This window comes from Ascaphus truei, chromosome 2 (genome assembly GCF_040206685.1).
Source record: "Ascaphus truei isolate aAscTru1 chromosome 2, aAscTru1.hap1, whole genome shotgun sequence".
In the NCBI taxonomy this organism is placed as follows: Eukaryota; Metazoa; Chordata; class Amphibia; order Anura; family Ascaphidae; genus Ascaphus; species Ascaphus truei.
Window position 1 is genome coordinate 397,702,821 of NC_134484.1, and position 14,902 is coordinate 397,717,722.

At 39.8% G+C, this 14,902-nt stretch overlaps 1 protein-coding gene across 3 annotated transcripts in view; it reads right to left on the reverse strand.

Moving 5' to 3' along the window:
- The window catches only part of LOC142488750 (tachykinin-like peptide), a 44,395-nt gene extending 36,192 nt beyond the window's left edge, over positions 1 to 8,203 (reverse strand). For all 3 annotated transcript variants that reach the window (XM_075589131.1, XM_075589132.1, XM_075589130.1), the window contains exons 1-3: positions 8,100 to 8,203; positions 7,653 to 7,805; positions 3,461 to 3,566 (exon numbers count right to left, since the gene is read on the reverse strand). In XM_075589131.1, the coding sequence (XP_075445246.1) occupies positions 3,461 to 3,566; positions 7,653 to 7,763 (217 nt within the window). In that variant the 5' untranslated portion in view covers positions 7,764 to 7,805; positions 8,100 to 8,203. The remainder of the gene's footprint in view (positions 1 to 3,460; positions 3,567 to 7,652; positions 7,806 to 8,099) is intronic.
- Between the last annotated feature and the right edge of the window lie 6,699 nt (positions 8,204 to 14,902).

Below are 14,902 nucleotides of genomic sequence, written 5' to 3' on the forward strand. Positions count from 1 at the left end.
CTCTCTCAGACCTCTCTCTCTCTCTCTCTCTCAGACCTCTCTCTCTCTCTCTCTCTCTCTCTCTCTCAGACCTCTCTCTCTCTCAGACCTCTCTCTCTCTCTCAGACCTCTCTCTCTCTCAGACCTCTCTCTCACTCTCTCTCTCAGACCTCTCTCTCTCTCTCTCTCTCTCTCTCTCTCTCTCAGACCTCTCTCTCTCAGACCTCACTCTCTCAGACCTCACTCTCTCAGACCTCACTCTCTCAGACCTCACTCTCACAGACTTCACTCTCACAGACCTCACTCTCTCAGACCTCACTCTCTCAGACCTCACTCTCTCAGACCTCACTCTCAGACCTCACTCTCTCAGACCTCACTCTCTCAGACCTCTCTCTCTCTCTCTCTCTCTCTCTCTCACTCACTCTTTCTCTCTCTCTCAGACCTCACTCTCTCTCAGACTTCACTCTCTCTCGCAGACCTCACTCTCTCTCTCAGACCTCTCTCTCTCTCGCAGACCGCTCTCTCTCTCAGACCTCTCTCTCTCGCAGACCGCTCTCTCTCTCAGACCTCTCTCTCTCTCAGACCTCTCTCTCTCTCAGACCTCTCTCTCAGACCTCTCTCTCTCTCTCTCTCAGACCTCTCTCTCTCAGACCTCTCTCTCTCTCTCAGACCTCTCTCTCTCTCAGACCTCTCTCTCTCTCGGACCTCACTCTCTCTCTCAGACCTCACTCTCTCTCTCTCAGACCTCACTCTCTCTCTCAGACCTCTCTCTCAGACCTCTCTCTCAGACCTCTCTCTCTCAGACCTCTCTCTCTCAGACCTCTCTCTCTCAGACCTCTCTCTCTCTCTCTCAGACCTCTCTCTCTCTCAGACCTCTCTCTCTCTCAGACCTCTCTCTCTCTCTCACTCTGTCTGACCTCACTCTCTCTGACCTCACTCTCTCTTACTTCACTCTCTCTGACCTCACTCTCTGTCAGACACAGACAGACGGACACTCTCTCTCACAGACAGACAGACACGCTCTCTCACAGACAGACGGACACTCTCTCTCCCACCCACCTGCAGCCCGTTTTTCACACCCACCCACCTGCAGCCCGTTTTTTACACCCACCCACCTGCAGCCCGTTTTTCACACCCACCCACCTGCAGCCCGTTTTTCACAAAGCAGCCCGTTTTTCACATCCACCCACCCACCTGCAGCCCGTTTTTCACAAACACCCACCCACCTGCAGCCCGTTTTTCACAGCAGCCCGTTTTTCACACACACCCACCCACCTGCAGCCCGTTTTTCACATAGCCTGTTTTTCACACCCACCAACCCGCCTGCAGCTCCTTTTTCCCACCCACCAGCAGCCCGTTTTTCACACACACACACACACACACACACACACACACACACACACACACACACACACACACACACACACACACACACACACACACACACACACACACACACACACACACACACCCTCATTGGATGCGAGCGGTCACGTGACCACTCCTCCGCTTCCCCTCGGTGAAGTCTCTCCTCCTCCGCACGCATCAGCAAGCATGCGGAGGGTCAGGCGCTGCCAGGAAGACCCGGCGCCGGCTTCAGAGGTTTTTTTGTTTTTGTTTTTTTTAAATGAATTAGCAGCCCTTGTTTCCCGCTGCTGGCGGCCCTGATCGCGGCGCCCCTCTAGCCAAGCCACGGCGCCCCAGGGCGCACACTTTGGGAAACACTGCTGTACACAATCCCGACTCTTGCGTTCTGCTCAAGTCTTATCTCTCTCCCCTTTTGTATCTAACACCCCCTCCCGCCTTAAACCGTTCTCACTGACTGCCACACACCTCTGTAATGCCCTTCCCCTCAATATCCGGCTAGCACCCTCTCTATCCACCTTTAAGACCCATATATATTTAGGCACTGTACCGTGTATGAGTCTTAATGGATGTGCTAAAACTGAGCTTTGTCTGTGTTTTGTGTTCTGTCTCTGGTTTTAACCACCTTAAAACACACCTGCTTAAGGAAGCATATGAGTAGCTCGATGGCAATTACCAGAATGCCCTCCTACTGTACGTTCTTCTTAACAACCAATGCTCTTTGGAGCAGGGACTCCTTTTCCTAAATGTTACTTTTATGTCTGAAGCACTTCTTCCCTTTATGTATTATTTGTTATTTATGTGACTGTCACGTGTATTACTGCTGTGATGTGCTATGTATATTAAAAGAGCTATATAAATAAAGACACATGCATATACAACATTCACTGAATTCACCTCCATCTTTAACAAAAACACCAGCTTCAGAATGACTAAATCTAATAGTATTTTAGAAGATGTTATACTTTATGTGTTTATATTATTGTGTATTATAGGCTAAAGCTGTTAAATTCCAGGCATTATTGAAATTCCTGTTCTCTGATTGGTTAAAATTCTGGGCATTATCCATTCAGTAATGACCCGGAATTTTTGGCACCCTGCCAAGTTTTTCAGCCATTCAACTTTGAGTTCTCATGCACATAGAGTGAGAGTAGCTCTCAGACAGGGCAGGTGCTTGGACAGGAGGCAGCAGCAAAGCACTGACTCCTACTCCACCCTGCGTGCTGAGAGCCCCGCACAGGAGAACACTGAGGAAAAAGTTGTGTGTGTCTGCTATGTGTTTTGTGGGTCTGGAGGGGGGCAGCAGAGTGTTCTGTTGGTATGGTTGTAGAGTGGGCAACAATGTCTGTTTTATTGGTGTGTGTCTGCAGTGTGTGTTTTGTGGGTGTAGAGGGTGGAGGAGGGCTGCAGAGTGTGTTTTGTTGGTGTGGGTGTGTGTGTCTGCAGTGTGTGGATTAAAGGGGCTGTTTTGTAGGTGGAGGAGGGCTGCACTGTGTGTTTTGTTGGTGTGTGTGTGTCTGCAATTTTGTGGGTTTTCAGGGGGCTGCAGTGCGTGTTTGTGTGTGTAGAGGGGGGCGGCTGTGTGTGTTTTGTTTGTGTGTTTGTGTGTGTAGAGGGTGGAGGAGGGCTGCAAAGTGTGTCTGTGTATACAGAGGGGCTGTTGCAGAGAGTGTGTGTGTGTTTGTATGCATAGAGGGGGGTTGCAGAGTGTGTGTACATAGAGGGGGGCTATGTATGTGCAATTTCATTTTAACAAACACATGCAGTACAAGCAAAAGAATGTAGATGATCATGCTGCTAAAAATCCAGATAGTATAACTACACAAGTGTCCATCTTTTTTTATCAAAAATGTAAAAAAATAAAATAAAAAAGCCTAGATCTAGCCTATAATAGTAATAATCCCCTCAGAACAGGGCATTACTGGCCAATAATGCCCTGGCTGGAAGAGTTGATGGGTCGAGGCGAAGCCGAGGGACTTTAACCCAGCCTGGACATTATTGGCCAGTAATGCCCTGTTCTGTGGGGAATATTACTTAAATATTGTTCAAACATATATACTATATGAGTGCTGGTCCTATATTGTTTGCTTCAAATTATAATCAATTGTTTTCTCACCACTGTTCCGCTTTCCCAGTAGTGCATAAAACACATCAGGGCTAGGTGCTGCAACTCTTGCCATTCTCAGCAGATATCTTGCAAATGATGGGTCTTGTTGATCTGCCTAAAGTGCATATTAAGATAAAAACAAATTCTCAGTTCATTTATTAGGGTTCTAGATCTTATTGTCCCAAATAATATACGCAGTAGCTGCAAATTCAGGTCTCAATAATGTTCTTTACTAAATCTATCAAATGTTTCTGTCCGCTTTGTTGTTTTACATTTTTTTGTTTAAATATAAAAACCTGTTCTGTTTTTACAACAAAAAAACATACAATACAAGTAAATGATTACAAATGATTTACTTCTAGTCTGAAGCAGTTTGAGTCTAGGCTATGCTTTTTTGATTTAAATTCTATAAGTATGCAATCATTGCTCATAAGATCATCTTAATGGCACACATACTTTTTAATTCACCTACATTACATGGCTTCTATAAGTAAAAATACATATACCGTTCTGATCAAATGTACAGTAATTCTGGTGTTTTTATGCATAGAGAAGCATTGGATAAAGAGTCTTTCATAGCTTTGCTTCTGCAAATATTATAAGCATTGTGTGTGGAAGAAAGTTGCCTGTAACAGGGACAGTGAGAACAGGCAACAAAAAAAATGAAAATTTCAGACAATGTACTGTAATTTGTTTTCCAGATTTGTAGCTACTTTATTTTCTATGAAATAAAAGGCTGGAAGTATCAGGTGCTCATCAGCAGTATTATGCAATACATTGTGCTTATTGTCAATGGATAAGTCAAATGTATTCAAAATGTGAAAAAAAAATTAAATTATAAACCAGCTGTTTCACATATTTGCAAACTAAAAGGACATATTTTAAATTTTCTGCCTTATTATTATTATTATTATTATCGATTCTGTATCACGTGCCAAAATATTCCCCAGTGCGGTACAATTGTTGAATGAGCTATACACAAAAAACAGGACATAGAAAATAAGAACAAATGAATGCAGAGAGATACAGTATGTACAGAAGGCTGCTTGTTAGAGCTTACAAACTAGAGGAAAGTATGCTTAATCTTGTGTCGTAACCAGGGGACAAGAGGCACTTCTCCTTCCTTTATCAGGATTTTTCTCTCTAACATAAGAATAGTACCTCAACCATTTCTGATTCCTTTTTTATGAATGATTAGGAATTCAAATGGTTCATTGTGCTCTTGTCACAGTAGCACTGAGTAGTCGTCCACTGAAGAGCTATTTGTCTATCACTTCCTTTGTGAAATTGACTGTTACGTTATCACATTCAGTCTGCCATCCATAGTTAGAACTTGTCATGCCATTTGTACATTTCATTCCCCTTCAAATTAGATTTTAAAGGCGCAGTCTTACTTGTCTCACAAATTGCCTTAGTTTTTCTTTTCTTTCTAATTACATACTGTAGTAAAGTGTAACAAAAATAAACTTCAGTACTTATCTGTTATAAATTACATTTGGTGAGAAAATTGCAAGTTGTATTCAATTTGGTTGCCATGATCACTATCGAAAAGGATATACTGGAGTTGCAATAAAATGAAAGCGCTCACCCAATTAGCATATTTTCTACCCCTTCAGAGTGTGATCATGTAAGATATGTTTAAAAGCTTTTCAAATCTTGGTCTATCTCAAAGCCTCTCTCAGAACAACAACAAAGGCTACAGAAAATACAATAGCCACTACATACTTCCATCGAGAGTATTTTAAATAATGGTGATCAAGATGTAAAAGAACATGCAAAACATGGATCATATAGGATCAATTGGAGCTTTAACAGTAGGGATTTTCTATCTTAAGAAGTGATATATATCTTTAAATACAATACACTGTAAGTAAGGATGGGTGAATGAAGTCAGTAGTTATAGGTTGCCATAAATATATATATCATCTGCAGAAATTATTTACAGATTTTGAAAGGCATTGCATGAAATTCCCATACTTCTTTACAGTATGTTGCTTTGTGTAAGGTCCTTAATTCACCTATATTTACGCATGCACTCTCTGTACTATACTGTATGTGACCCATCACATTGTTTTGACTGTTAGATCTCTTGGTCAGGTATTCCATTTTCTATTGGTTTACTTTGCAGCGTGCTGTTCTTTCCATGGTATTACATTTGCCTGTATTTTATATAGCCTTATACTTGTAATGTAAAGCTTTGCATACTAGGAGTAATTTAAAATGGTGAAAGTGCAGGCCCCTATTCAATACACTGAACATGATTGTGCAGTACTGGGGAAGACGTTAGTACTATTCATTTGAATGTAGTTGAACTTTTTTTTCTGGTATGGGTAACATCTTCACAGCATATTGAATAGGGTTATTCATTAAACTGCAATAGTACCGATTAGGACACTAGTACAATTTAAATGCTATGATGGTTCGCTGGATGTTTACAGTGCAATAGAAATGGTTACATTTGAATCATATTTATACACAGCAGAAACTTGCGTTTTGTTTGATCAAATCTCTCTTCTATCACATAATAAACCACATTTTATGCATTCAAGAGAATGGAGAGGTTGAACCTAAAATTGTGCCATTGTATTCTTCTACATTTACACCCAATTAACTGTAATATAAAGAGAAATACAATGGAAAGAAATGTTTGCCCAAAAAACATGTTCAAACCCTACAATCTTAATAGGCCCATCCTCCTATCATTGAATTAATGTTATGAAGAAGTAGTCTGTGCTAAAATTGTGATCTCCTGAGCTCAATTGGACCAACCACATCATATAATTCAGCATTTTTGTCCACTAAGGGTATAAATTGAAAGAAGTAATAAGAAAGAAGATGACAGAAAGCAGAGGAAGAAGATCAGGATTTCTGGCAGACATTTCCATTAGGCTGAAACACTTCTAGGTACAGTATTTGGATATTTAGTGCTAGGAAAATGGCTGTGATGACATGAGATCATTACATTTGTACAGCTATTTCCCGAATATGTTAACCTTTCTAGTGCTGAAGAAAGCATTTTTCCACTGCTACTGTAGTATCCCTATTATACCACATACGTAAATGTAGTGCAACTGACTCATGTTACTTCTAGCAAATCCATCACAGGCAATGAAGACAGCAAAATGAAATCAACATTAGGATAATTCAAGCTTAATGGGTTTTTTTCTCCTCCACCTCCTCCAAATGCTATACCTATGAGGACTTATGCCAGTGGGATCTTTTTATTCTAAATATGTTAATGCTTCTTGTAAAGAAGTCTTCTTTATATATATATATACTATATATATTATTTAGGTTATGGTGGATGAAAAGGGGACTAAAAACCCTCCACCGTATAGCATATAGCATCTAAAAATATTACTTGTGAGCACATTCACATGTCTTAGACAGGTCTGCAACCCTGCTTTTTGCTCAAACTCCTACACCCACCACATCATGAATATATATTTATGCCAAAATGAGTGCTACTAGGCGTGGCAAATGTAACCATTATTACCTAGCATGTAGTGCTTCCACTGCAGCAAGGAATTCTGGGAAATGACATTCTGGGAAATGACATGCAAATGAGCACACCGTGCCACATTTGTCTCAAAGGTCGATACAGTCTGTCTGTGAGTTGGTTCACTGGCTTTGCATCTCATCTCAGGCTATGTTTAAAAGTGTGTTTAAAACAGCGAGCATTGGCTTAAGGGTTCCATGTAATAATGGTTTTGAGGTAAATGGTGGCACTGTGTGCTCATTTGCATGTCATATTCCACAATCCCTTGCTGCATGGTAGTTAGTAACAAAAACAGGTTGGATTCTTTTGTATACTTAATGCCAAATGCACAATATCTTACATTTAAGGATTGACCTGCTGTGCCTTTTCTATTCCATTACATTTTAATTATTTGTAATTACTTTAATAGGTTGGTGCAATATCACTTTTTACCCCAGATATTGCACCAAAGGTGGATAATCGCACAGTACTATGCAAAGTAAATATTTGAAATAATATTTCTGTTTATATTCATTTACCAGGCAGTAGCTTTGACAAAGATGTGATTCTAATTAATTATAATTAGTTATTATGGTGAAATATATGTATTGCAAAATGTGTAGGACAAAAAAAAATTCTGAATATTTCACATATTAACAATATACTGTATGTCAACCTAATTGGAGTACTGTGTGTCACTACATCAGTATATGAGCGTCCCACCTGGATTTGGTAACTGAATGGCCGATCACTTTCATCTCCAAATTCCATTTCCTCCGCCAGCGCTTGTGTTGCAACCAGAAGGACCACCAAGGAAGCTATGAAAATATTCATTTCTCAAACTTCGACTTCTTCCCAGAGATAATAGCAAGGTTTCTGAAAAAGACAAATTCATTATGTTATTCAAGATACTGTGTGAAAACATAGCAAGACAGAGATACCAAAACTAAAATGACTTCACTTTAATCTTAAGCAGATGTAGCAGTTTAAAAATATTTGAAAGAAATACTTAAACTCCTGGTATAGCCCTCCAAGCGAATGCCTAAAGTGTTTACTAAATTCTAATAAAAACTCCACATAGTAATACAATAAGCAAGTTTCTATCTATTAAGTCATCATCATTTGCCAAGCATTTGAAACTATGAATTACAAATGTTATACTGTACTTACTGTACTGTATTTCAACAGGCAATAATGCTCCTCTTACTGTCTATTACACTAAGTGTGTGCATCCAAATGCACTCTGGAGAGCTGTTCACTTTATATACCTAGTGATGGGCATGGCAAAAGGAAACTCGTTTGCCTAAAAAAATAACCCATTATATTTATCATTCGAAACAAGGAACAATGACTGTTTCCATGCATACATTTTAATCAATATTTGAGTATCTTTGGGCAGCCTCCACCTTTCTTTTCTTTTGTCGTTTCCATTTATTGAACGGTGTTATTCCGGTAGAAAGCATGTTGGTGTATATTGCACACCTATATAATTGAGCTGCAAACCAAACAGTGTAGAAGTTGGAGCATACAGTACCAATCAAACTGTCGCCAACCAACTCTTTCTATGTGCCAAGGGTTTTCTAAGGAAAATTGTATTCTATTCCTTTTTTTTTCCAAATCCTACCAGTTAGTTAAACAAACTCAGTGAGTCAGATGCAAATGTCAGACGTCAGCACAGGTTTGTCTTTTCATGATGCTTGGGACTCATTTTGAATTCTAACAATAGTTCCGTGTAAGTTGTGACTTCCATGGAAAATTGCATGAATTTGCGGAGAACAACACTTGCTTTATTATCATGTTGATCATTTCTGTGGGGATATTGGTAGTCTGGCACCTTGTTTATCTATGCTTCACTTTTATTCCGCTTGTGATGTGCGACTTCCAAAAATGTTGATACAGGATATGATTTGTTTGTGGTTTAACAAACGAGAGCAGGAAAGGAAATTGGATGTGGTTTACAAAAGCAACATTTACCGCATTAAGGATGTTTGATTTCCTAGGATCCCTCTTTAATTTGTTGCAGAGCTATCAGTAACCATGATGATAAGGAGTAAAACAAACAACTTTAAATATATTTTCTGGAGGTTAGTAGATGATTTTTCATGGAGCATTTTTTGGTACATTTTACAATAAAATTAATAAATATTTATTACATTTCTATTGACCTTAATACTTAATATTTGGGGCATGTAAACTATGTTAACAAAGAATAACTTAAAGGGCAATATATATACATACATACTATAGGTTTCTCAGCATCTGTTTTATGACCCTAGCACAGGGGTCTGCAACCTCTCAAGGAATAAGAGTCATTTTATAAAAAAAAATATTTCTACAAATTATTCAGAGAGCCGCAACACATACATGAATATTACTAATAGGTATATACTATATAAGCAGGACTTGACAAATGTACTCGCCCACTCACATGTTACCCGCAAGCGAGTCTGTCCGGTGGCGGGGTGCAGTGTCTCCCGGCATTCCCCTCCATATCCCCCTGGAATTCCTGTGAAAATGGCTGTGTGGTGTCAAATGCAATGTGACACGACGTAACATCGTGACGTCACATAGTACCCCGTTATCATGGCAACATGGCGCCATTTTCGCAGAAGTTGCAGGGGGAGACACGGGAGTTGCAGGGGGAGACGGAGTAGAATGCGGGGAGATGCCCCACCCCATTGCTGATAAGACTTGCTAGCGGGTAAAGTGAGGATATGTGGGTCAATATCCAAAAATTTGCGTTAGTGCTTTTTTTCAGGTGAGTGGTGTTTTTTATAATTTGTCTAGCACTGTGTATAAGCATTAACATACAACAAAATATGTGGGGGAATAAAATACATCTCACAATAATAAGTCCTTTATTTAGTTTTTCCATTATTTTTCTGTGCAAAACAATGTCATTTACAAATACACAATACATACATACATACACTACCCTCCAAAAACACATACATGACCCCACCGCCCTCCCAAATACACACACAAACACACTCTACCAACCCCAGATAAATACACACACACGCACTAACCCCACCAAATACAAACACACATACATACTGTGTATATATATATATATATATATATATATATATATATATATATATATATACACATTATTTGTCTTGGTGGATGAAAAGGTTACTAAAATCCCTCCACCTTATAGCATATAAAAATATTACTTGTGAGCACATTCACATGTCTGAGACAGGTCTGCAACCCTGCTTTTCACCATTATCACCTAGCATACAGTGCTTCCACTGCGGCAAGGGATTCTGGGAAATTACATGCAAATGAGCACACAGTGCCACCCTTTGTCTTAAATACATTATTACATGGAACCCTTAAGCCAATGCTTGCTGTTTTAAACACAGCTTTTAAACATAGCCTGGGATGAGATGCAAAGCCAGTGAACCCACTCACAGACAGACTGTTTTGACCTTGTGGGTCTCAGTGTGAGGTTGGTTGTACTGACTTTGCATTTTAATTTAAGTCATATTTTTATATTTATATTTATATACTTATGTAGCCAGAACTGCTTCTTGGCTACCAGTCTACCCTCCCTGGAAGTAAGCCCTGGTACTTATCATTGGTTTTCCCCACTCCCTGCAGTGCTCTTCAGTGACAGGGGTTGAGGTTGAACCAGGCCTGAGTTGCCCAATCCTGAGCCAGACCTGGTGCCCTGTGTGTGATCTTACTGGGAAAGGAGAAGGATTGTTTCTATAGTAGGAGATCGCCTCCATACATCTGGACATAAAAAGACTGCATTGAATTGGTGTAGACAGCAAATACTCTGAAAAAGCACTGAACAACTTACAAGGTGTAGAAGAATATGAAACATTTATTAAACTACATGATTAAAAACAAAAATATACTGTTGACAAAACAAAGGAACTCTCCTCTTCCAGGAGAGTTCCCTTGTTTTGTCTTCAGAATGTTTTTTTGTTCTTAATCATGTAGTTACTTTTTTTCTGGGTATTTACTGTCTACACCAATCCCCTGAAGTCTTTTTATGTTCCGCTTCACGATTGGATGGACGCACAGCGGTTGTGCAGGATTGGACATTGGGGACTACTGCCAGTTGTTTGCTTGAAGATGGTGTATCATCGCTAGCAGTTGGATGCAGCGCCGTGACCACAGGAATGGGAAAATAACTTCATCTCGAGCAGGGTTTCAGAGGTAAATAATTGTTTCTCCTTTTGAAAACATATCCCTGCCAGTTGTTCACATAGAGCCATCAGGCTCATCCCGCACATTAACTGTGTTGTCTTTGACTTCTGCAACAACTAACAAGCTGTTCCCTTAAAGCAATTCTACTACACCTGCATTTCAAGACTGCTGGGAACACACTGATTACTTACCTCTATATGATCTCTTTTGCTGAACTTGTTTCAGTTCATACATATGAGTTACATTTGAGCTATGAATGGCTATTTTTTGTTCATCCATACATCTGGAGCCTGCAGCAGATGGAGGCACTGCACTGCTAGAGATCTATGCTGAATATATACCCCTGAAACCTGTCCTGTGTCCCCACAAACATCGGCGGACAACTCAGCCCACCTGCTTACCAACAGGTAGCACGCATCACACACTCTGTAATGGCAGAATCTCTCATCGGGTGGGGGAAACACTGTTACACTTACATTGGGCCTCTTTCCCTTACTTACATTGGGCCTCTTTCCCTCACTGTCCTACCGGTGGCTACAGTTGCCAGTGTAGGTCCCACCTCTTGTTGCCGCCAGGCACGACTTGTCCCCAGCTGCTTGCCTGCCTCTCTCCTACATTGTCCTACGCCGGGCTCTGTGACGTCGGCTCATGCCGGGCTCTGTGACATCGGCTTACTCCAGACTCTGTGATGCCGGCTCGCGCCGGAATTTGCGCACGCACTTCCGGCATGCATTGGCATGAGAGCCCGGCATGGGACAGTACAGGGGAGAGGCAGGAAAGCAGCTGGGGAGATGTCAGGCCCGGCGGCAACAAGAGGCCCGACCAGCGCCGACCAGGCCAACCCCCCCTGCAGCCGGCCTAACAAGTTAGTTTTCATATACTTGAATCATAACATTTAGGTATTGCACTTGAGATCTAAACATGCAGAGGGGATTTATTATTATTTTTTAATTAAGCAATTGTTTTTTTTTTTCAGACACTTCAATTAGGATGAAACACTTGTCAATATTTGTGAACAGTATTTTAACAACAAATCAATGCAGTTTATACTGTACTATGTTTAAATTAGTAGGATGTATGTATTCAAGGGAGTGAATAACAGCATGAACCAGATTGAAAAATCTAAGCAGTACCACACATACTCATCATACTGCATGCATTATGTTTGTATTATTCAGAGTACATTCCTTTTCAAATCCAGCTTATAATGTGCTTCATTATCACAATTACTTTATAAATTGTATCCTTAAACTCCATTATGTGTATGCTACATGGCCTTCAGAAGACTCATTTATGTTATACAGTACAGCTTCGGGTGGTCAGTTACTAATTTGTGGTAGCTGATATCACACAGTTACATAGTTACATAGTTACATAGTAGATGAGGTTGAAAAAAGACTTCCGTCCATCAAGTTCAACCTATGCTAAATTAAGACAACAGATACTTTATCTTATATCTATACTTATTGATCCAGAGGAAGGCAAACAAAAACCCCATTAAAGGGAAAAATTAATTCCTTCCTGACTCCAAGAATTGGCAATCGGATTAATCCCTGGATCAACATCCTTCCCATGTATTCTTATTTGGTATAGCCCTGTATACCTTTCCCATCTAAAAAAATGTCCAACCTTTTTTTGAACAAATCTATTGTATCTGCCATCAGTCTCTATGGGTAATGAATTCCACATTTTAACTGTCCTTACTGTAAAGAACCCTTTCCTTTGTTGCTGGTGAAATTTCCTTTCCTCCAACCTTAAGGGATGGCCCCGAGTCCTTTGTACTGCCCGTGGGATGAATAGTTCTTTTGAAAGCTCCTTGTATTGTCCCTGAATATATTTGTATATAGTTATTATATCCCCTTTTAGATGCCTCTTTTCTAATGTAAATAAATCTAATTTAGCTAGCCTCTCCTCATAAGTTAGAATGTCCATCCCCTTTATTAATTTGGTGGCTCTTCTCTGCACTCTCTCTAGTTCCATAATGTCTTTTCTTAGGATTGGTTCCCAAAATTGTACTCCATATTCAAGGTGTGGTCTTACTAATGCTTTGTAAAGGGGCATAATTATGTTTACTTCCCTTCCATCCATTGCCCGTTTGATGCAAGATAAGATCTTGTTTGCCTTTGCAGCTACTGCATGACATTGGGCACTATTGCTAAGCCTGCTGTCTACAAGCACTCCTAAATCCTTCTCCATCAAGGATTCCCCCAATATATCTCCATTTAATTTGTAAGTGGCCTTTTTATTCTTGCATCCCAAATACATAACCTTACATTTATCTGTATTAAACCTCATCTGCCATTTACCTGCCCACGTTTCCAGTCTCTCCAAGTCCTTCTGAAGAGAAATTACATCCTGCTCTGATTCTATTACCTTACACAATTTAGTATCATCAGCAAAGATGGAGACTTTGCTCTCGATCCCAACCTCAAGGTCATTAATAAACAAGTTAAAAAGCAGGGGTCCCAGTACCGATCCTTGAGGTACTCCAGTCACGACTTTAGCCCAACCTGAAAAAGTTCAATTTATGACAACCCTCTGTTGTCTGTCCTTTAACCAGTTTTCAATCCAGGTGCATATATTATTACTGAGTCCAATTTTCTTTATTTTGTACACCAACCTCTTGTGTGAAACCGTATCAAAAGCCTTTGCAAAATCCAAGTAGACCACATCAACTGCATTACCCTGGTCTAAATTCCTACTTACCTCCTCAAAGAAACAAATAAGGTTAGTTTGGCAAGATCTATCCTTCATAAATCCATGCTGACTATTACTAATAATTTTGTTTTCCATTAGGTATTCCTGAATATTATCCCGTATTAAACCTTCAAGTTGTTTCCCTACTATTGAAGTCAGGCTTACAGGTCTGTAATTTCCCGGGTGTGATCTAGCTCCCTTTTTAAATATAGGCACCACATCTGCTTTACGCCAATCTTGTGGTACTGAGCCTGTGGAAATGGAGTCCTTGAATATTAAATATAATGGTTTTGCTATTACTGAGTTTAACTCCTCGAGAACTCTTGGATGTATGCCATGGGGCCAGGTGCCTTATTTACTTTAATTTTTTCAAGTCGCTTATGAACTTCTTCCTCAGTTAACCAATTGGTCATTAATATGGAGGTTGTGGCTTCCTCCTGTGGCGCTACTATTGAACTTGATTCTTCCCTGGTAAACACAGAGGCAAAGAATTTGTTTAATAACTCTGCTTTTTCCTTATCTCCAATAATCTGCCTACCCATCTCACACTGAAAGGGTCCTATATTTTCTTTTCTCATTTTTTTGTTATTAAGGTACTTAAAGAACTTTTTAGGGTTGACCTTACTTTCTATTGCAATCCTTTTTTCATTATCCATTTTTGCTCATTTAATTGCCCTTTTGCAAATTTTGTTACATTCCTTATAATTCTGATACGATGTCTCTGTCCCTTCTGACTTAAAGAATCTAAACGCCTTCCTCTTCTTGTCCATTTCCTCCCCTACCTGTTTATTTAGCCACATTGGTTTTGACTTATTTTTTTTATACTTATTACCCAAGGGTATACACTGATAAGTGTGCTTTTCTAACAATGTTTTAAAGATTGCCCATTTATCTTCTACATTTTTCCCTGCAAAAACATCATCCCATTGTATTACTACTAGATTAGACCTCAGTTTATTAAAATCTGCCATTCTAAAGTTTAAAGTCTTTGCTGAACCCAAGTAATCTGTTTTTTGATAATTTATTTCAAATGAGACCATGTTATGATCACTGTTACCCAAATGTTCCACGACTTGAATATTTGTTATTACTTCTACATTGTTTGATAT